The sequence below is a fragment of the Acomys russatus genome, chromosome 7 (genome assembly GCF_903995435.1).
Source record: "Acomys russatus chromosome 7, mAcoRus1.1, whole genome shotgun sequence".
In the NCBI taxonomy this organism is placed as follows: domain Eukaryota; kingdom Metazoa; phylum Chordata; class Mammalia; order Rodentia; family Muridae; genus Acomys; species Acomys russatus.
The window spans coordinates 6782438-6803295 of record NC_067143.1 but is presented as its reverse complement, the minus strand read 5'-3'; the positions used below and the strand labels follow the sequence as shown (position 1 = coordinate 6803295).

General features: G+C 49.6%; 2 protein-coding genes across 3 annotated transcripts; both read left to right on the top strand.

Annotated features, from left to right (window-relative positions):
- Window positions 1-520: 520 nt before the first annotated feature.
- Window positions 521-13365, top strand: LOC127191474 (serum amyloid A-5 protein-like). Of its 2 annotated transcripts, none has more exons than XM_051148586.1 (4): window positions 521-594; window positions 1012-1103; window positions 1534-1672; window positions 13097-13365. In XM_051148586.1, the coding sequence occupies exons 2-4, from the start codon at window positions 1013-1015 to the stop codon at window positions 13233-13235; spliced, it is 369 nt and encodes a 122-aa protein (XP_051004543.1). In that variant the 5' UTR covers window positions 521-594; window position 1012; the 3' UTR covers window positions 13236-13365. The 2 variants fall into 2 exon arrangements, with proteins under 2 accessions (XP_051004543.1, XP_051004542.1); XM_051148585.1 differs by lacking the exon at window positions 13097-13365 and adding an exon at window positions 2035-2213 and having other exon boundaries at window positions 522-594.
- Window positions 13366-17387: 4022 nt separating this feature from the next.
- LOC127191472 (serum amyloid A-4 protein) lies at window positions 17388-20523 on the top strand. Its single transcript, XM_051148583.1, has 3 exons — window positions 17388-17513; window positions 19856-19994; window positions 20352-20523. Exons 1-3 carry the CDS (start codon window positions 17423-17425, stop codon window positions 20512-20514), a joined length of 393 nt encoding a protein of 130 aa, XP_051004540.1. The 5' UTR covers window positions 17388-17422; the 3' UTR covers window positions 20515-20523.
- Window positions 20524-20858: the final 335 nt, after the last annotated feature.

The following is a 20858-nucleotide window of genomic DNA, read 5'->3' as shown; positions in this document are numbered from 1 at the left end:
GGAGGCTGAGGTAGGCAGATCTGTTAAGTCCAGGACAGCCAAAGCTACACGGAGAAATCCTGTCTTGGAAACAGAGGGAGAAGGACTTAAGATCAGTACCAAAAAAAGAAAAAGAAAAAGAGAAAAAGAAAAGAAAAAAAGAAGAAGAAGAAGAAAAGAAAAGAAAGGAAGGAAGAAAAGAAAACCAACCAGAGGCAGTGGCTAGGAAAGCAAGCGTTGGCTACAAGAATGTTTCTAATGGCTTTTCTTAGGAGCCTTGATCCTCTTCTGAGATGGACACTGCCTGCCTCTCGGCATGCTCACTTCACGAATATTGACCAGTTATCTACTCTGAGCTAGAAGACTACCAAGGCAGAGAAAACAGTCTCGTGTGTCCACATTGCACAATTGGGTAAAGTGACCTGTGGATGAAGAGCTCAGTGGTCACCAGGAGGCTTTCTGTTGCAGTCTTTACAAGAAATGAGCTCCTGGGAGTTTCCCCAGGCACCACGCCAGGCTCTCCCTGGCCCTGACCTCAGCAGGCAGGCTCAGCATAAATACCAGGCTCCTCTCACCTACAGCCACAGCCCACCAGCTGCGCTCAGCAGACATCAGGTGAGGGCCAGACCCAAGCACAGACACTCACTGTGTGCTGTGTGTCAGCAAGCGTGCTCTCCTCTCAAGGGAACCTCCTCGCGTCTGTTCACCTGCTGTGGTGTCTGTGCCGGGCTGAGGGGACCCATGGGAAAAGCTTCCTACTGAATCAGAGGCCCCTGAGGGGCAGGCAACCTTGTCTCTGCCTCCAGCTCCCTCACTGCTGCCTGGCTGCCTCCCTAGACAGAGGCAGTTCAGCAGGCAGGGTGGGGTCAGAGCTGAGGCCCCGTGGTTCTGAGGGGGGCCTGCTTTGAGGTCTCAGGGGGCGCTGCTAGGACACACATGAACAGCTGTAAGAAGAGCCTCCTTGGAGAGATGCACAAGGCGGGGGCACCAGCCTGTGAGTATCCCCTCCAGCCTCCCCTCTCATTTCCACAGGATGAAGCTTCTCACCGGCCTCATTTTCTGCTCCCTGGTCCTGGGAGTCAGCAGTAGAAGTTGGCTTGATTTTATTAGCGAGGCTTACCACGGTAAGGGGCAACTGCCTCAGGGGTCTCCTGAGGGGTCAGAGGGTTCGACTCACTGGCCTGCTTGGCAGGATGGGCCAGGGAATCCTGCATGGATCCCTGATGTGCACTGCATACAGCAGGAGGCAGAGCAGAGATCATAACCCGGCTGGGCTTGAGGCAATCCCGTCTGCCTGTCAAGTCCACCTGACACTTCCTAAATGCATTTGTGAACAGTGTGAGGTCCCGGTGGCATCACCTAGAGAGCTGTGATACCACCGAGGTCCACACCAGTCTTTCCCTGCACCTGCACTCTCAGGACCAGCCGTGGGGTGCCCTGGCCTTGGCTGTGTGAGCTTCAGGCTGCTCTGACCGGACTCAATCGATTCCTTTGTCCTCTCTAAGGCTTGGGCAGGGTCTTTAGGTTCATGTTGCTGTGGTCTTTCCCATCCAGGGGCTGGGGACATGTGGCGAGCCTACACTGACATGAGGGAAGCCAACTGGAAACACTCAGACAAATACTTCCATGCTCGGGGAAACTATGATGCTGCCCAAAGGGGTCCTGGGGGAGTCTGGGTCGCTGAATTCCTCAGGTACCTCAGGTTGCTGGGACTCGGGGTGGGTGGCAGGCATGACTGTCCTGGGAAAAGCAGTGGAAGACGAGCTCTGGAGAAACCATGCTCATGTGAGGCCCCCCTGGGCTGTGGGCAGAGTTGGCTCACAGCCATGCTATGGGAGCCTGTTCCCAAATGCAGACATGGAGTGACTGTCAGCCCCGTGTTCTGGTGGTGCTAATCTAGTGTGGAGTGACAGCTGGGCTGAGCAGGGCCTCAGCTCCTCCCTCCTGGCCCTTCCTGGTTTCCCCCTGAAACCATGCCATGCAAAGGGGAAAACAGGGAGGGCAGACTGTTGACACAGCTTGCTGACCCATCTGCTTCTTGTCTGCTTCTCCTAGTGACGCAAGAGAAAACATTCAGAGTCTCATAGGCCGTGGACACGAGGACTCCGAGGCTGACCAGGAAGCCAACAGATGGGGCCGCAGCGGCAAGGATCCCAATCACTTCAGACCTAAGGACCTGCCTGACAAATACTGAACTTCCTTCTTCCTGCCACGGGACGCTGTGAGCTGTGGCCAGAGGACTGGCCCTGAGGTTTTCAGTCTTGTACCCACAAAACTTATTAGACAACGCATAGTAGGTGTGTAATAAACATGGACAAGAAGAAATAACTTGCAACTGTGTGTGATTTCTCACAAGGAGGGGAGGTGGCCTGTCCCATACAGAAGCACACAGAAGAGACACCAGCTTGGGTTCAGCCTGTTCCTGATGGTGTGTACATCAGAAACACTGTTTAAAGGTCACAAAGGACTGGGGCATTAATGTGCCCGGACTCAGACCTCAGAGTCTGGCTTTCACCATTCTTGTCAACTTTCTCTTCTTGCAGTGTGTTAGTTTGATTTCCACCAACTGTGGTGACAGGAGACACAGCCCCAGAAAGACTGCAGCACTATGCCTCCTCCAGGCCACGGCTACTGTCTTTTGTCCATTTCCTTGAGAGTTAAAAACCAATTATTCACCAGTTTACATTCGCTCCACCAAGAGAGTCCTTCAGCCTTTTTTCTGGTTTTTGCACCTATCTATCTATCTATCTATCTATCTATCTATCTATCTATCTATCTATCTATCTATCTTTGTGCTGTGTGGTGTCTCCTGATCACTGAATACAAGGAATTGTCTAAGCCAGGCCACACATGTACAGCTGAGTCACTACCCCCTATGCTCCTGTTTCTGAGGCAAGGTCTCACAAGGCGGTACAGGCTGCTCTCCAACTTGCTAGATGACGGAAGCAGGCCTCACACCTGACAGCCTCCTCCTCTGCTTCCCAAAAGCAGGGGCTGCAAATGTATGCCACAACACCTGAGTGCAACTGTCCTTTCCTGGTTTTTTTGAAGCCTGAATGGTGTGCTATCTCGCTATGTCTTCTGTATTAAACGTGCCCTCCTGGAGAGCAGAGGCTGTCAAAGACACTTACAAGGCTCAGGAAGTTCAAGTATTCACAAGCTGTCCCCAAAGCCATAGAAGCAGCAACAATTGCTGCAGAGAGAGCACCATGCACTCAGCTGAGCTGAGTTCTCTGATGACCTTCACTCCACCCTGACAGCACGGTTGCTTTCACAGAAACGACACTGAGGATTTCTTTGGATTTTCTTCATTTTGATTTTCTCTTAATTTCTTTAATTCTTTATGGATCTCATGCACAGGTCTTGTCATCAGCTGTGTATTGGTCCCGATATCCTGGGCTTTTAATATTTATAGATGGACCGTGGGTCCTGCTCAAACTAAGGCACCAGCCAAGGACAATACAGGTGGTAAACTTTAAACCCCTACCCAGATCTAGCCAATGGTCAGAACATTCTCCACAGTTGAGTGGAGAGTGGGATAGGACTTTCTCACGTACTCTGGTGCCTCACATTTGACCATGTCCCCTGGAGGGGGAGACCTGGTGGCACTCAGAGGAAGGACAGCAGGTTGCCAAGAAGAGACTTGATACCCTATGAGAATATACAGGGGGAGGTAATCCCCCTCAGGAACAGTATAGGGGAGGGGAATAATGGGAAAATGGAAGGGAGGGAAGAACGGGAGGATACAAGGGATGGGATAACCATTGAGATGTAACAAGAATAAATTAATAAAAAAAAGAAAGAAAGAAAAAATATTTATAGATGGACAGGGAACATGAGCAGAAAGAGGCTCAGTTCACGATATGCCTTACCTGCTGGATGATCTGGGTCCTGCCCGACATGACACCATCTACTCGGATCTGAGACAAGATCCCTGTGACCAGACGGGAGAACAGTGTTCTAGAAGATGGAGTAGTGACTGCAAAGACCCTGGGGCCAGAGTAATTTGATCAGGAGAGTGACCGAGGCCCAGCAGAATGAGATCTCAGAGTAATTTTCAGCAGCTGATGCAGGGGAGAACCTGGTAAAGTCACTGATGAGCCATCAGTGTCTAGTTAGGACCTGGCTCTAGAGGGCAGTCAAAAACTGTAAAGGGGTAAATGGAAATTTCTGAATATGTTGTCTGTAGAAAGAAAGGCTGGAGAGATGGCTCAGAGGTTAAGAGCACTGTCTGCTCTTCTAAAGGTCCTGAGTTCAATTCGAAGCAACTAAATGGTAGCTCACAGCCATCTATAATGAGATCTGGTGCCCTCTTCTGGTGTGCAGGTGTTCATGTAGGTAAGAACACAGGTGGATCGCTGTGAGTTCCAGGCCAGCCTGGTCTACAAAGTGAGTACAGAATAGCCAAGGCTACAAAGAGAGGCCCTGTCTTGGGGACAAAAAAAAGGAAAGGAAAGAAATAAAGGCCTGAGCCCCATGTACCATGCTTTGGCCACTAACAGATAACCAGGACTTATTATCCTTATGGGCGTATTGTTTTTCCTTATCCTTACCTTCCATGGGGCCAGTTTTATTTCTGTTTCTGAGAAGAATAAAAACTAAGGCTGAGAGAGTTCATGTATTTTCCCCAAGCATCTAGAACTCTCCAGAATCTAGACTGAAGAAGAGGCCGGTAGACAACCTGGAGCTCATGGCCATTTAGCTCTGTGCTACTATAGGTTAGAGATATAGGAAATTGAATATATCAGCTCTTAAGGCCCCTCAAACAGAGTAACCCAGTCAAAACTAGCAGCTCTCAACATGGAGATAAAAAGGTCTTCCAGAACATTCTTATCTTACTTTCACAGGACAATGTCAGGTTCTCCTTATGATATAGTCTTTCGTTATCCAGGTACCCACACTCACTACAATTTTGGAAGTTGTCCAATGTTACTTTTCAAAACTTTTGATTTCATGTGCGTTTTGCTCCCATTATGCATATCTGTGTGCCACACAAATGCTGTGCCGACGAGGTTGTCAGCTTTTCTGGTACTGGACATAGAGATGGTTGTGACCCACCATTGGGTGCTGGGAACTGAACCCAGGTCCTCTGGAAGTGCAGCCTCTTAACTGCTGAGCCGTTTCTTCAGCTTCCAAACATTCTTAAAGCTTCCGATGGATGCCTGGCTCTCGGTGCGGATGCCTGTGAGGATGCATAGGGTGGTTATTGTTAATCCTTTGAATTTAAACAAAGCTTGGAAAATAGTATTAAAAGTACGTCTGTAAATGAGACCATAGCTGCACCAATTTTGTGTGTTTGTGGCATGATTTGTTTGTCAGGCAGTGTGTACGTTTGCATAGGCAGGCACAAGCAATCTGTGAATTGGACAGAGCTGGCTTGTCTGCTGACACACACTGCTGCTGAAAACTCCACAATCCTGTCACTGCTGCAGACAGGAGGGTAAGGACTGAGTCCTCCCTCCCTTTCCCAGTGTCCTTTGCCCTGACTCATTGCAACAAACAAGGCCTAGCAGGCTGCAGAAGGCAGGAAGCCCGTGCATGAGGGAGAGGTGCAGAGGTGTGCACACAGCACCTGCTGGCACCTTCAGATGCACCCGGGGAAAACCTCTTGCTCACCATGGCAACAGGGTTTGCCCTTCTTCTTGGGTACCAGCTTCGGAAGGAACACACTTCACCAGTGTTAGACGTCCATTCTCTTCACTAAGTCCTTTGGAACACGACACTTGTGACTGACTTGTCCGAAGAGGTGAACCAGGGACACTCCTCCTCCTATGCCTCAAGGCAGTAGTTGCCAGTCTGCTTCCAAGAAGCCAGGGAGGAAATGGACAGTAGACTTGGACAGCTAAGTTGCTGCTCACTCATTTGTTTTATTTCTTGTTTTTATTTCATGGAAGATGGCAATCCTAAGTTAAATGTGATCCTGTGCTGTAATTGTTCCTTAACTGGACTTTTCTACACAATCACTCCTTTAGGTATTTTCTGTTATTACCCATTTTGTTATTAAATACCTATGGGGGTGTCTCTTAAGCGTGCATCACCGTTCCCCTTATTACCAGTCGCACATCTATGGAACCGTAACCTGGACTTGAGCTCCACTCTTTCTTCCACATCTGGTTCAGTCACTGTCAAATAGACATACCCAGAGAACCCTTGACATGTGATAAAACACAGCCATGGATAAAACCCCAGCACTTTAGTCACTGACACCCATGAAAGTATAATGGAACAGAAACGTCATATTGCCTAGTGACAGCATGGCCACGTGAGCGTCATATATCAAGGTCCTGCTCAGATGTGGGTGGGACTGGTGTATACAAGACAGTTACGGTGCAGCTGGGGCACGGGGGTGGGGGGGGGCGGTGTGTGGCACACGCCTTTAATCTTAGCACTTTGGGAGGCAGTGGCAGCTTTGAGGCCAGCCTGATCTACAGAGCACGATCCAGGACAGGTAAGGCTACCCAGAGAATTCCTGTCTCCTATTTTCAAACCCAAACAAACCTACCCAAACCAAGCCAAAAATCAAACAACCAAACAACCCAAAACAAACAAACAGAACCACTGTTAGGCTGTCATTCACATAAACTCATAATACACATGACTCTATACAGAATTGGATCATAGTAAGGAGTGACTCCAGTCCTGCTTATAACCAATGCCCTTCTTCCTCTGGTTAACAAGTTAGTGCAGAGGAGTCTCCCCTGCTGGGTCAGCAACAGCTTCATGCGCCTGAGGTTCACTCTCTCTTTATTGTCCCCAGAGGCCATATGGATGAAAGGATCTATCTTGTCTAACTTGGAGCTGGTCCAGTCTAAGATGCTCGCGCAATGACCTGGTCGTCTCTTGCCGTATTGGTGATTTGGATGAGAACTGCCCCTCTTACGTTCTGGTATTTGACCACTTGGTCTCCAGGTGGTGGAACTGTTGGGACACTTGTGGAGCCTCTGAGAGGTGGAGCCTTAAGAGGAAGTATGTCCCTCGGGGGTGAGTTTTGAGATTTCATAGTCTCATCCCACTTCCTGTGTATCTGCTTCCTGCCTGCCTTTGAGCTTCCTGATGCTGTTACCATACCAGCCACTACTTGGTGCTGTGCCTCCCCACCATGATAGATTTTTATTCCTCTGGAACAGTAAGAAACAAAACAATTCTTTCTTCCCTAATTGCCCTTGCTTGTTGTGTTTGTCATGGCAACAGAAAGGAACTAAGACTCTGCATCTCTCAGGACACATTCCTGTTTTGTAACAGGTCCCAGATCCTGACGGCAGTACTATTCTGGCCATAGGGCTTGTCCATTGGCAGCATCACCTGCCTAATGCATAGCAAAGACCTAAGGCATCAAAGGCCAGAGCTCTGGGAGAGGCTCTTATGTGCAAACCCTGGGTTTGGGTATCTTTGGTTCTGCTTCTGACTAACGGTTCTTGTTGACTGAATTTTGTCAACCAAGGGTATGGTTTGTACTCAAAAGCTCACCCTGAGAAAGCCTCGGGGCTACACTGGGATCCCTAAAACAAAGTGTGCTCACTGGCAACCTGATAAAGTTTTATTTTTTACTTATTGCTTTGTTGTTGTTGCTTTTTCATGAGACAGCGTTTCACAAAGAAGGGACGGGGTCTCCCTCTATGGCTCTGAAACTCACTATGAAGCTCAGGTTGGCTCCAAACTCATAAAGATGATCTGTCCCTGCATTCCAAGCGCAGGACTAAAAGCTTGTGTTACCAAACCCTGCTCTCATAAAGCCTTTCATTGGCTTAAACCTGTGTGTGGTTAGGCTCGCGTGGTGGACACCTCACAGCGGTCTTTGTGAGGTGCTTGAGCATAGGTGAACATGTCACTGAAGGCAAAGGAAAGACCCAGGAGAGCAGAAACATCGGTCCAGTGATGCCCAGTTTCCTAGACCGTGAGTCACTGTAGGACTGTGGCTGAATATAAGGGGCCACATTCCATCCCACTCTTTCCTTTAGACATTATCGCTTTTACTCTAGGACACTGGGTATCTCCCAGAGTTTCAGCATAAGGCAGAGCTACAGTCAATCTAGGCCTCAGGACCCAAGGTGGCTCTTCACCTTGGGCCCATGTTTCCAAGGCCAAGTGGCTGGATTGTGAGGTCTTTGATGGGAACTCAGAGTGATGGCCTTTCCTGGACAGGTTCTCTGGTGTTTTGTAACAGGGCCGACTCTTAGGGATAAACATGCTGGGTACCTTGGGGATAATGTCCAGTTTTTGTTGCCTGAACTTGATTGCCCTGACCCATGGCCTTCCTCCAACCTAATCTCCTATCCTAGAATTCCCATAAGCCACTTTTCATCTTTCCAAGGGGTGGACCAATTGCCAGGAAAGTTCCCTTATGGAATTCTGAATAGAGAGCTGGAGTAGGCAGAGTGCTGGCTGAGGGCCACTGTGTCCTGGGTTCTGGTCCTTGAATGACTCCTACAGACTCTCTTAGGCTCTCTGAAGGATTGTACAGGCTCTTTGAGAGGAATGGATTTTGAGGTAGATTTGTTTGCTTGTTTTTTTTTTTCTTCCTTTGTAACAGTATCATTCAGAAGACAGTCTGTGGTCACGACAGAAGTAACGAGTAGACTGTGACTCTGATCCATGAACCTGAGTCTTTTTTTTTTTTTTTTTTGAAGACCTTTTATTCTTTACATACAAAGACTGGCATGATCAGTTTCACTGCGTAAAGTCTTGAATAATCCACTTCAGGTCCCTCAGTCCAACTTAATGAAGCCTGTGTCCATTGTGTACTGACAGAAACACTGACAGCACATGTTGAGCCTGTATTTCCAGATCAGACCGTGGTGGTTAGATCACATGAGGCAGGAGCGAGAACCCTGGCCAAACTTCGGTGGGTGGCTTCTGTAGAGCTGCTGGTGGCCCGTCTTGCCTTCAGAGAGCCAACGAGGGGGAGGGGAAGCAAATCTGAGTATGGTGAAACTTGAACCCTCTGTGCTGTGTTTAAGCATCTCTGAAGGCAGAATTAGCCTGCCAGTTGTAATGGATGTGGTTTTGCTTTCATTCATTTTTTCTTTTTTCTTTTTTTTTTTTTCTTTTGGTTTTTTGAGACAGGGTTTCTCTGTGTAGCCTTGACTGTCCTAGACTGACTTTGTAGACCAAGCTGGCCTCGAACTCACAGCGATCCACCTGCCTCTGCCTCCCAAGTGCTGGGATTAAAGGCCTGCTCCACCACCGCCCGGCTTGCTTTATTTCTTTTATGTGGTTTTCATCTACTCAGGATCTGCGACACCCAAAGCAAGTACAATACTACGGAGCCATGTTTCCAAGCCCCATGTCCACATTTGCAAGTTGGATATCATCTCTGAACAACAGCAGCAACAACAACAACAACAACAACAACAAGCTTGTTCATAAACACATTGCGTTAGAGATGTCTCAAGAACGTATGATGGCCACAGGCACTCCTGCTAGCCGGCCTTCCCCGGCCTGTCTCTTTTCTTCTCTCTGGGCCTCCATTCTCTCCCACCTGCTTTGAAGAGTAGACGGAGCCCTGTTGGAGAGAGCCAGAAGGACAGCCCATGGTTTCACCTCACAGTCTATTTGATCTTTGTGGGAAGCGTCAGCCTGGCTTCTGAGTACCAGCTTCCTTAGGAGGCCCCAAGTGTGAGGAGGGGAGGTGGCTGCCCCTGTCCAGAGTTCTCAATCGCCATTGTGTCGTTGTTTTGTTTTTAAGATCCCTCTCTTGCATTCAGTGCACAGCCCTTATTCAGTGACCAGAATCAGCCTCCCAGGGTCCTCTCCTGATAATGTGATATCACTAGTCCCCCTTTCCCTGCTAACCCTGCCAGCATCAGTAAGAGTCCTTGGTCCTCTGCAAACAGCCTTCCCAGTGTTCCGTCCGCTCAGAGCACACGCCGGAACTTCACCCACAGCTCTCCATGCCTGTCCAACAGCACTGGCTCTATCAAAAAGCGCTCACTGCAGCTCTGAAACCAGCACCCTCACCCAGTCAAACAATTCTCTGAGGCGTCTTTTCAGCTTCAAACCCAATTCCTCTCCATCCAAACAAATGGCTTCTATGTCACTCATTTCCGCCATTAGTCTGCCCTACTGGGTGTCTGTTTCCAAGATAAAGGCAGCAAAAGCTTTCCTAGCGTGACTTCGAATCTGTACTGGCACTTCACAGGGAAACAACGGTTCTCAGTGAACTCACCCAGCCTTCGCTATCTGAATCTTTTGACCATTGCCACCCACATCAGAGTCTGCTCCAAAGAATGTAGACACCGCTGTCTCCTCAGCTGTCCCTCCAAAATACTTCCCACTGGTTGATAGTTTACAGCAATAAGAACAGACATTTCTGTCTAAGAAAAGAAACAAAGGGAGAAAGGAAAACAATGAGTGCAGCATTGCTCTGAACACACGCATACCCAGAAGCCAGTCATCCCGTCCTGAGAGAACCAAAAGTTCAAGGCCTTCCCAAGTCTCTAGAATGTACCGCGCTTGAACTAAGTTCCAGGCTGTTTCAACAAGTGGGAAATGGTGTCTGCGGATTCTCTGTGTGATTTCTGCATATCATTTCCTGACTCATAGATTTCTAGCAATGTCTTCAAAGTCTCTCTTCTCTTCGCCAGACTCAGCACCGCATCCTGACCTGGGCTGTGTCTGGGAGAACCTTTGTGTGCTGTGATCTCTGCTGGATGGGAGGAAGATTCCCAGGCCCCACAGCTTCTCCTGAACTCTGTCGCCATGTGGACTTCACGGACTGCAGGCTCGCTCTGAACTTGGGATTCTGGTCCCACACACGGGGGTGGGGGTGGGGTGCGGGGGCAACCATGAACACACAAAAGAGCAGGTCCAATCACAGACTCTCTTGTTTTTCTGCATATTAGCAGGATCCGTGCTCATCTCTGAACAATGAGCAGTTCTTAGACCTCTATCTGCTTTATTGCATTTCATCACTCGGACAGCCTTCCGGGCATACTGCCTTCGTAGGTTCTGCTCTTCCTCCTGGCTGTGGGCATTGGCTAATCAACCACTAAGAACAACTGTCCTCTCAGCATCACAGATAGGAGCACCATTAGGTGTCAGAGATTCAACACAACTGACTGTGCCCATAAAGCCCCCCATAGGCCAACAGCCAAGAAAGCTAGACCCTGGATACAATACCTCTCACTCCGCACCGCCAGCATCTAAGGAGTCCCCCTCCCCGAGGGAACCTTTCCTAACCCAACAGCTAACAAAAGAAAAAGTCAAAGCTGCCCTGTGTCCCTTTGTTGCACAACCGGGTAAGCTGACTCATGAATAGCGCATAGTAGAGTCCAAGGAGATTTTTGGAGGTCTTTGACTGGAAATGACATGGTGGGACTTTCCCCAGGGACCAAGCTGGGCACCCACATCCACGTACCTGGTGGGGAGTCTCAGCATAAATACCAGCATGCCCTCCCTGACAGCCACAGACCATCACTGCTCCTCCAGCACTCAGGTGACAGTGACTTGCATACACATCTGTGACTCTTAGAGACCTGAGGGCTCCTGTAGGGGGGTGGCAATCTGGTCTCGGTGTTTGTCTTCCTCTATCTACTCTACCTTGATGTCGCCTCAGGGCTGAGGGGATCAGGACTTGAAGTGTGTGATTTTTGACGTTGGTCCTACTGCTGCAAGGTCACCTGGGTCTCCCACTGAGATCCTAGAGAGCAGCAGTAGGAGTGAGCAACCGGCCTCTCCCTGGATAGCAGATGCCCAGGGGGGAGGTGCAAATCTGTGCGTGTCTCCTTGAACTTCTCCTTTCATTCTGACAGGATGAAGCTCCTCACTGGCTTGGTTTTCTGCTCCCTGTTCCTAGGAGTCAGCAGTTGGTTTTCATTCATTTCTGAGGCTTACCAAGGTAAGGCTGATGAATGACGGACGGCTGTTAGGGTCAGCACCCCGACTCAGTGTATGCTTTCATGGGGTGTGTGGGGTGCACACAAATACACATTTGGGACTCGTGACTGTAAAGGTGGCCGAGCTGTGCTTTGAACCTGGCTGTGCCTGAGGCCAGCCTTCTCTGGTTGATGTGTTTGCTCGCTGTCTCACCTGGGAACTTGTTAGGTGCGCGTGACATCCCCCCAGGAGGTTCAGTACTGCAGAAGCTGTGTCCTCTTAGTCCTAGACTCTTAGTAATGGGCCGTGGGTGTGGCCTGGCATGGGGGCTGTCAGTAGATGATCCACTAGGGTTGTGAGGCATCAGGAATGCTGGAGAACCTTCTCAGTGTCAGGTGAGCCCTCGGGACAAGGGATGCAACATTCCAATATGGCCGAAGCTATTCCTGCTCTGTGATGACATCTGTCTTCTTTCTATTCCATATTCCCATTTGAGTAATAGCAGGCAGCTCCACAGGTGCACTGTGCTTGCTGGTCATGCTAACACATGGGACACCCCACCCCATAATGAGTCTTAGTAGGGACCTGAGGAGACTAAGTAGGATTGGACGGTGTTCCTGTCTACTATGGTCTCAGGCTGCTCTGACTACAGGCTCAAGCCACGAGTATTTTTCCTCCCTTCTGACCTCAATAAGGCTTGGGCAGAGCTTCTGCATTCATGTTCCTGTGGTCTTTCCCATCCAGGGGCCGGGGACATGTGGCGAGCCTACACTGACATGAAGGAAGCCAACTGGAAAAACTCAGACAAATATTTCCATGCTCGGGGAAACTATGATGCTGCCCAAAGGGGGCCTGGGGGAGTCTGGGCCGCTGAAGTCATCAGGTATCTCAGACTGCTGGAACATGGGGTGGGTGGCAGGCATGACTCTTCTAGGACACTTGGTGAGCCTGGAGAAGGCCATGCCAGTCTGTGGCCCCTCCTCCTCTTGCTCAATCAGTTACTTCCTCCATCCCTGCTCCGTGTAGATCCTGGGCTGTAGGCAGAGTCAGCACACAGCGCATGCTGGCCAGGCCTGCGTGCAAATGCAGACAGGGAGTGATTCTCAGCCCTGCCTGTCTGGCACTGCTCATTCAGGATAGGGTGACCAGTGTGGCCTCAGCAGTGCTGGGCCTTGAAGGCTCTTCCTTCCTGGTCCTTCCTGGTTTTCTCTTAAAGCCATCCCATGCAAAGGGAGAGAACTGGGAGGGTAGACTGTGCCCACACAGCTTGGTAACCAATGTCTTCCTTGTCTACCCCTCCTAGTGATGCAAGGGAGGGCATTCAGAGTTTCATGGGTCGTGGACACGAGGACTCCGAGGCTGACCAGAAAGCCAACAGATGGGGCCGCAGCGGCAAGGATCCCAATCACTTCAGACCTGCGGGCCTACCTGACAAATACTGAACATCCTCCTTTGAGCCTCAGGAGGCTGTGCTGTGAGGCCTGGGGATAGGTCATGTGGATCTTCGCCTTTTTGTCCATCACGAGTGGGGATAACCTATAGTGTGTGTGTAATAAATTCATAAGTGATGAGTATTCCTGTTCCTGTGTTTTCAGTGTGCAGATGTGTTTGGTATAACGGGTCAACAATGTGAACATGGTCTAGAATAGAGTGTTTAGGCTTAGGTGGTGTGTTCTCAGTAGTTAGACACACAGAAAGCTCTGATGACTGACCTAATCTTCATTCATGCTCCCTCAACTCTTCAAGCCTCTGGAGTGAGTGAGAGAGTCACTGTTTCCAGACATCTTGGTATCCTACCCCCCAGCCCCAGTGTCTGTCCCATTCCTGCACCCTCTCTTCTTTTATTAGCTCATTAGTCTGGTTTTTCTCTGCCTCTGTGGACAGAGGACACAACTGTCGGGTGATTCCAGTGGTGAATTCTGCCTCAGCCACTGCCACCTTGATACTCTGCCATGAAATGCAGTTACCCACCAACTTTCATCTATTACATCAGAAGAATGCCTTACTGCCTCCCAATATATTGTTTCTGTGTGCATGCACTCGCGCGTGCACGTGTGTGTATGTGTGTGTGCCTGTGTGTGTATATGTGCATGTGCTTGCGTGCATGTGTGTGTGCGTGTGCATGTGTATGTGTGCATGTGCGTGTGTGCATGCCTGCGTGCGTGTGTGCTCATGCCTGAGTGTGTGTGTGTGTGTGTGTGTGTGTGTTCTTCCTGTGCAGACAGATGTGTTTGTGTTTAGGCAGAAGCAGAGTCTCATCCTTCAGGCACTGTCTGCCCTGTGTTTGACTCAGGGTTTTCCAATGGCCTGGAACTCTACAGACATTCAGTCCAGCTAGGCTGGCCTGATAGTGGCCCCGTGGCTCTGTCCAGCTCTTCCTTCCCAGTGCTGGGATTACTGTCTTTTCCCATCACATCTGATTTTTTTCACATGGGTCCTGGGGGTTGATCTCAGATTTTAATGCTTGCACCCCAAGCCTTGTACGAACTGCTCCATCTCCCCAATCACTGTCTCCTTTTTAATTTATTTGATTTGGGTGTTTTGGGTTCAAACCCAGCGGCTTGCTTGAACACAGTCAAACAACTTTACTAATGCTTTTCTCAGTAAGGCATAGCAAAGGTCAGAACTGTCTTGCTGCCTGGGATAGTTTGTTTTTGTTTTGTTTTAAGTGTGTTTTGCTCTCATTGTCCACCAGGTGGGTAGACTGAACACTCATTTGTTTTTTGTTGTCGTTGTTGTTTTTTGTTTTTTCGAGACAAAGTTTCTCTGTGAACTCTTGACTGTCCTAGATTCGCTTTGTAGACCAGGCTGGCCTCAAACTCACAGTGATCTGCCTGCCTCTGCCTCCCAAGGGCTGAGATTAAAGGTGTGAGCCACCACTGCCTGTCTGAGCACTCATTTGTATTTGAAATTGTTTCAGGGTGAGATTAGCATTTGAATATGTGGACTCAGCAAAGGAGATTGTCCTCTTCTGTGGCTGGGCATCAGCTAAGCCAGGGAGAGCCTGAGCCCTGTTTAGGCATCCAGCAGAGAGGGAGAGAGGGAAAGAGAGAGAGGGGGAGAGAGAGAGAGAGAGAGAGAGAGAGAGAGAGAGAGAGAGAGAGAGAGAGAGAGAGAGACAGAGACAGACAGAAAGAGACAGAGACAGACAGACAGACAGAGAGACAGAGAAAGAGAGAGAGGGAGAGAGAGACACAGAGAGAGAAAGAGACAGAGAGAGAGACAGACAGAGAAAGAGAGAGAAAGAGACAGAGAGAGAGAGAGAGAGAGAGACAGATAGAGAAAGACACACACAGAGAGGGGGGGGGCGATTATTTCCAGTCTTATCCATGAAAGACAATTCTATGGCTTCAATTCATGTGCCACATGATATAGACAATTAGGGCTATTTGCCTTTTTTTTTTTTTTTTTTTTTTTCCTGTTTTGTTTGAGACAGGTTTTTCTGGGTAGTCTTTGCTGTCCTGGACTTGCTTTGTAGACCTGGCTGGCCTTGAACTCACAGAGATCCACCTGTCTCTACCTCATGAGTGCTGGGATTAAAGGCATGCACCACCACACCCAGCTTACTAGTTGCCTTTTTAATATTTGTTCTGAGACAGGGTGTCATTATGTAGCCCAGGCTGGCCCAGATCATGAACCTCCTGCCTTAGCCTCCTAAATGTTGGGTTAGATTTCTCTTTACTTGGTGGCTACTTGTCGTTTTAAGCATACGACACTGCATGAGGAAATCTTTAAAACCTTTCAGTTGCACCCTTCCATATGCTCAATTGGCAAATATTTAATACAGACTTACTGGGACCTGCCTGTGCTGGTTAGTTTTAAATATCAATTTGTCATAACCTAGAATTGCCCCAGACGGGAATCTCAGTTGAAGAACTGCCTAGATCAGATTGGCTGGCTTGTGGGCTTGCGGTGGAGGGTTGTTTTGATTGTTAGTTTAAGTGGGACGACCCACCCTGAATATGAGTGGGTGCTTCTTCCTAGGCTGGGTCCTGATTGTGTGAGAGTGAAGAAAGCTCGCTGAGAACAGCAGTGAGCAGGCAGCACGGGTGCACTCAGTTCTCTCTGCTCTTGACCCGGATGTGGTTAAGACCCTGCCGCTGTGACTTCCCCACAATTTTGGACTGTAACTTGGAACTGTGACCCAACTGAATCCTTTCCTCCTCTGAGTCATCCTCCATCAGGGTGTTTTTATCACAGTGACAGACACGAAACCAGAACCCTGGGCATTGTTTCAGGCCACAGGGATTCTGTGTGAACAACATGAGCAAAGAAGACCTCGGCTCTCAGGAATCTGGACTTTTGGAATTGTGTCCATGTCTTAGTTAGCATTTCTATTGCTGTGATAAAACACCATGACCAGCCAGGCATGGTGGTGCACACCTTTAATCCCAGCACTCAGGAGGCAGAGGCAGGTGGATCTTTGTGAGTTCAAGGCCAGACTGGTCTACAAAGTGAGTCCAGGACAGCCAAGGCTACACAGAGAAACCCTGTCTCGGGGGTGGGGGTGGGGGAAAGAGCCTTACACATGCTAGGCAAGCACCTACCACTGGACTATAGTCCCAGCCTGTAACTGTTTATTTACCAGGAAAGGTTGAGCAAGAGGGATTCTGCCAAGGTTTGTTGGATTTCAAAGCGCTCTTCTCTTTAATGTTGAAGACTGAAGAGAGAGAGAGAGAGAGAGAGAGAGAGAGAGAGAGAGAGAGAGAGAGAGAGGAGAGAGAGAGATGATAGGGGGGGTGGGAGAGAGAAGCAGGCACTCCATGAAGAGAGGGTCCTAGCAGCCCTACTTCCTCTCCATCTTCAGCTGTAGCTGCCACTGTCTTCCAGGAAGGTGCTGCTTGGGTTCACGTTTGAGTCCTGAGATCCGTTTCATACATAGTTGGTAAGTTCTAATTGGAGGGAAAAAAGTATGTTTTCTGATGGTTTTCCCCCCGCCCCCGCACCTGGAGATGGGGGTCTCATATAGGCAGCACTGGCCTGGAACTAACTTTGTAGCCATGGACGACCTTCAACTTCTGAACTTTCTGCCTCTGCCTCCTGGGTGCTGAGGTTACAGGCGTGTAGCAATGCCGGAATGGAACCCAGGGCCTCAGATATGCTGGGAAAGCACACTGCCAATGGACTCCCAGCCTCAGAATTCCCTGCACCTTTAGGGGGGTGGAGGTGGTGGGGGCATGGGGTGGGGGCTGATCCAAGTGGAACAGGGCACAGAGGAAAGGCTTGTGGATCGGCTGTAGTCAGCTTCACCAAGTGCAAATGGGCTGCAAGCCAGCAATACCTTGGAACTCTCGCTTATCCACGATCTAGCCAAGACCCCTAAAGCCCATTTCTATTGTCCTTGCAGTAAATGATTCAGAGAGGAACCAGTGGATATGGAGGGTAACTTGTCAAAATGTGTGGGTCTGTCTTCGTTTGTTTGTTTGTTTGAGACATGGTCTCAGGTCTCACTAGGTAGCCCGGCTGGTCTGCTACCTGCCATGTAGACCAGGCTGGCCTTAACATCAAGAAATCCACTTATCTCTGCCTTGGGAATTCTTGGTTTGGAGGTGTGTGCCACCTCCCTCCCCCGCCCCCCCCCCCCAGCCTGTAGGTCTGTTTTGGCGGCTCTTCCCATTCCTGCAGCACCATGCGGCTCGCTGTAGTCATTGTCGTCTGCTCTCTGTTCCTGGGAGTCAGTGGTGACAGCTGGTATTCATTCTTCAAGGAAGCTGTGCAAGGTAGGAAGTTGAGAGGAGGGCGGCACAGTGCCACATGCCTGGCAAGTGCAAGGGCCCCTTTAAAAAGCTACAAATGTTTGGCTTTCAATGGCTTCCCACTTCTTCTGCACTGGTCACATGGTCCCCTCTCAGGGATCTTCAGACACCTTTCACAAGGTCCAGCCTGTATTGCTGCTGATGCTGATGCAGAGGTATCAGGATTTCCAGGGTGTGTTTCCACAGAGGGAGCTCACAGACAGCACATTCCCCAGCCTCAGAGTGTAAGTGGGCACTCAGTTGTCTCCAGAGACACGTGAGCTTAGTAGATGGGCGAATATCTACAGATAATATTTTCACGGGGAAATCCCATCCTATTCTAGACAAACAGCCAAGAGCAAGGATGCGGAACTCCTGGAGGTTTAACACTGCACATTGTCACGTATTTTGATACCAACGTTTACTTACTCGTTCTACAGTTCTCAAAAGACCGGGATCTTTTAGTTTGGGGCCATTACAGAGAACTCTAAAATGAACACCGTGAACATGTGTTTTGGTGATGATTCATTTGTTTATTAGGGATATACTCTCATTTCTGCTGGGGATACACTCCCATTTCTGCTAGGGATACACGCCCAGGAGCAGTACCCAAGGGCTGTGAGGCACATGCCATTTAAGCTTTGGTGGACGACGGCAAGCAGGTCCCAAGGTTCTACTGCTTTGTAATTCCATAATTTATAACTACAAAGGTCCAGCTGGTTAACACTCTTGTCTGCATGGACGTCAATTGTTAAACTTGTTGTCAGCCTACTGGTGACATAGTTGTATCTCTTTGTTACCGCCATCCCTCAGTAATGGGGAAAGGAGTGCAAATTCTGTAGCACCCTACTAGGCATTTAATGCACAGCACCCTAGTCTGTCTTCTCTTTAATCTACTAGGAGGTGTGTGTGTAACGACCCCTGCCCCCCCCTCATTCTCCCCTCTCCCCTCCCCTGCAGCTGAAGATAGAGCTGAACTAGGCTCAGCAGCCTGTGCTGGTTAATTTTCCGTGGCAATTTGGCTGGATTTAGAATCATCTAGGAGGCACACATCTGGATATGTCTGTGAGGGTGTTCCCAGACTCATCCTATAAATACACAGGGCATCATTCTATGGGCTGGGGTGCCTAGACTGGGTAAATGTTCACATTGTGGCCAGCCCCCTCGTCCCACCACATGTGTTCCCCTCCAACTGTAAGCCAAAGTACAGCCCTCTTCCTTAAGCTGCTTGTCAGAGATTGTTGTCAAGATGATGAGAAAAGCAGTTAACACGCTCTCCTGGTTGCACATCTGGAAGGGGCGGTGGTAAATGTGTGTCCTCCAACTCCTCTCACAGCACTTCCTGGATCTGACCCCTGGGAGGTCATTGTCCGTTATTAGCCCTCTGACAGGACAGTCCCTCCTCTTCTGTGTGCATAGCGCACAGAGCCCCATGTAAGACACAGCCCAGGACACTGTCAGTCAGCCCAATTTAATCCATGGAGAAGGGCCCTCGACAGGTCTCCAGGGAAGAGACACAAACCTCCATGTACCATTTCAAAGGATTATCCTGTCGAGGGCACCAGTGTGGCAATCCACAGGAAGGTTTCCCTGCTCTGTTGAGGATTGGTCCCGTTATGTATTCTACTGTTAATTATTCTGCTCCCTGAGGTCTGCCTGCTAGCTGTCTCTCATGCTCTCATATCCCACCACCACCCTCAATGACATTTGCAACCTTGACTAAGAAATTAATCCTGATTGGCTAAATAAAAGGCCTTTACCTGGGCAGGGCAGAAGTGAGGGGCAGAGCTAAGGATGGAGGGTTGGTGGGGGGAACAGAAGGATCTTGGGTAGAAGGAGGAAAGTACCAGAGGGAGGAGGGGGGGATGGAGAAAGGGAGAGGGGAGGGGGAGAGAGAGAGAGAGAGAGAACACAATCGCTATGGGATAGGTAGAGAACCACACGAGGCAGGAGAAAGAACCCTGAAGTTCCTCACAGGAACTGTCGCCCACGTGAGCATCATAAGCAAGCATGCTGGGATTATGGATGGGAAGTAGCCCAGATAGAAATGATTATGGCAGACAGCCTGGGATGGGGCCTGGAGGTAATGGGAGGTAGTTCAGGGCGTTAACATCTGCCCAGCCCCAGGTAAAATAAGGCTCTTCTAAAATACGACAGGGGTCTGTGTCTTTTATTGATTATGACAGTGGGTTAGATAATATCACCATAATAATCTAGGCGGTCAATAGTAAACAGTATTAGTCACTCATTTTTTATATTTTCTGCAACATTCCTCCATTTCTCCAGTGAGCCCCAGGTTCACTTTTGTCACTTCCCTTCCGTTGTAGGAACTTGGGACTTGTGGAGAGCCTATCGGGACAATCTAGAAGCCGGCCACCAAAATTCAGACAGATACTTCTATGCTCGTGGGAACTTCGAGGCCCAACAAAGGGGATCTGGGGGCATCTGGGCGGCTAAAATAATCAGGTGATGGTTCCGGTTTGTGCCTCTCACCATTTCTGCCTGCGGCATTTCCTAAGGCCCATGCTTCTTCCAGGGTCTGGGTGGCCTGTAGAGCAATAGCGGGGAGGGTAAGAGGGGAGGGTGAGGATGTACCCCCTCCCCAAAGAAAAAGTGAGAAGCAAACCTGGGGTCTCAAATGCATCCTGACACAGGATATGGGAAGGGTCGCTCAAGAGACTAATACCTCCACTTCCCTGTGCCTTAGTGTTTACTCCTCCTGGATTTTCTGGGTCATGCCTTGGTAGGAGAGGAGGGAAGGGACTTCAGAGGTCAGCTGTCGGGTGTGGAATTCATCTCCGGTCTCTCTTCCTTGGATTTCAGCACGGGCAGGAAATACTTTCAGGGCCTCCTAAACCGCTATTATTTTGGAATCACGGACCACGGCCTGGAGCACCTGGAGTCTGCCCGGAAAGCGGAGGAGTGGGGCCGCAGTGGCAAAGACCCTAATCACTTCAGACCTGAGGGCCTTCCGGAAAAGTTCTGAGCCAGGCACTCAGGGCACGCACTCAGGGGACTAGGCTGAATTTGAATTTGCTGATGGAAACAGGGAACTCTGAGAAATGCTTTCTGGGAAAAGTAACTACGGATCACACAGAGGATAAGGAGAGAGAGAGAGGGAGAGGGAGAGAGAGAGAGAGAGAGGGAGGGAGAGAGAGAGAGAGAGAGAGAGAGAGAGAGAGAGAGAGAGAGAGAGAGAGAGCGCCGCGGCCAGCAGGTAATAGGCTGAAACCATGTAGGCCCCTCACACAACCCCACCAGATCTGCTCTACCGTCTAAGCCACACTGACTTCTGCCAAGCAGGCCTGAGCTAGCCAAGCATTGCCCACT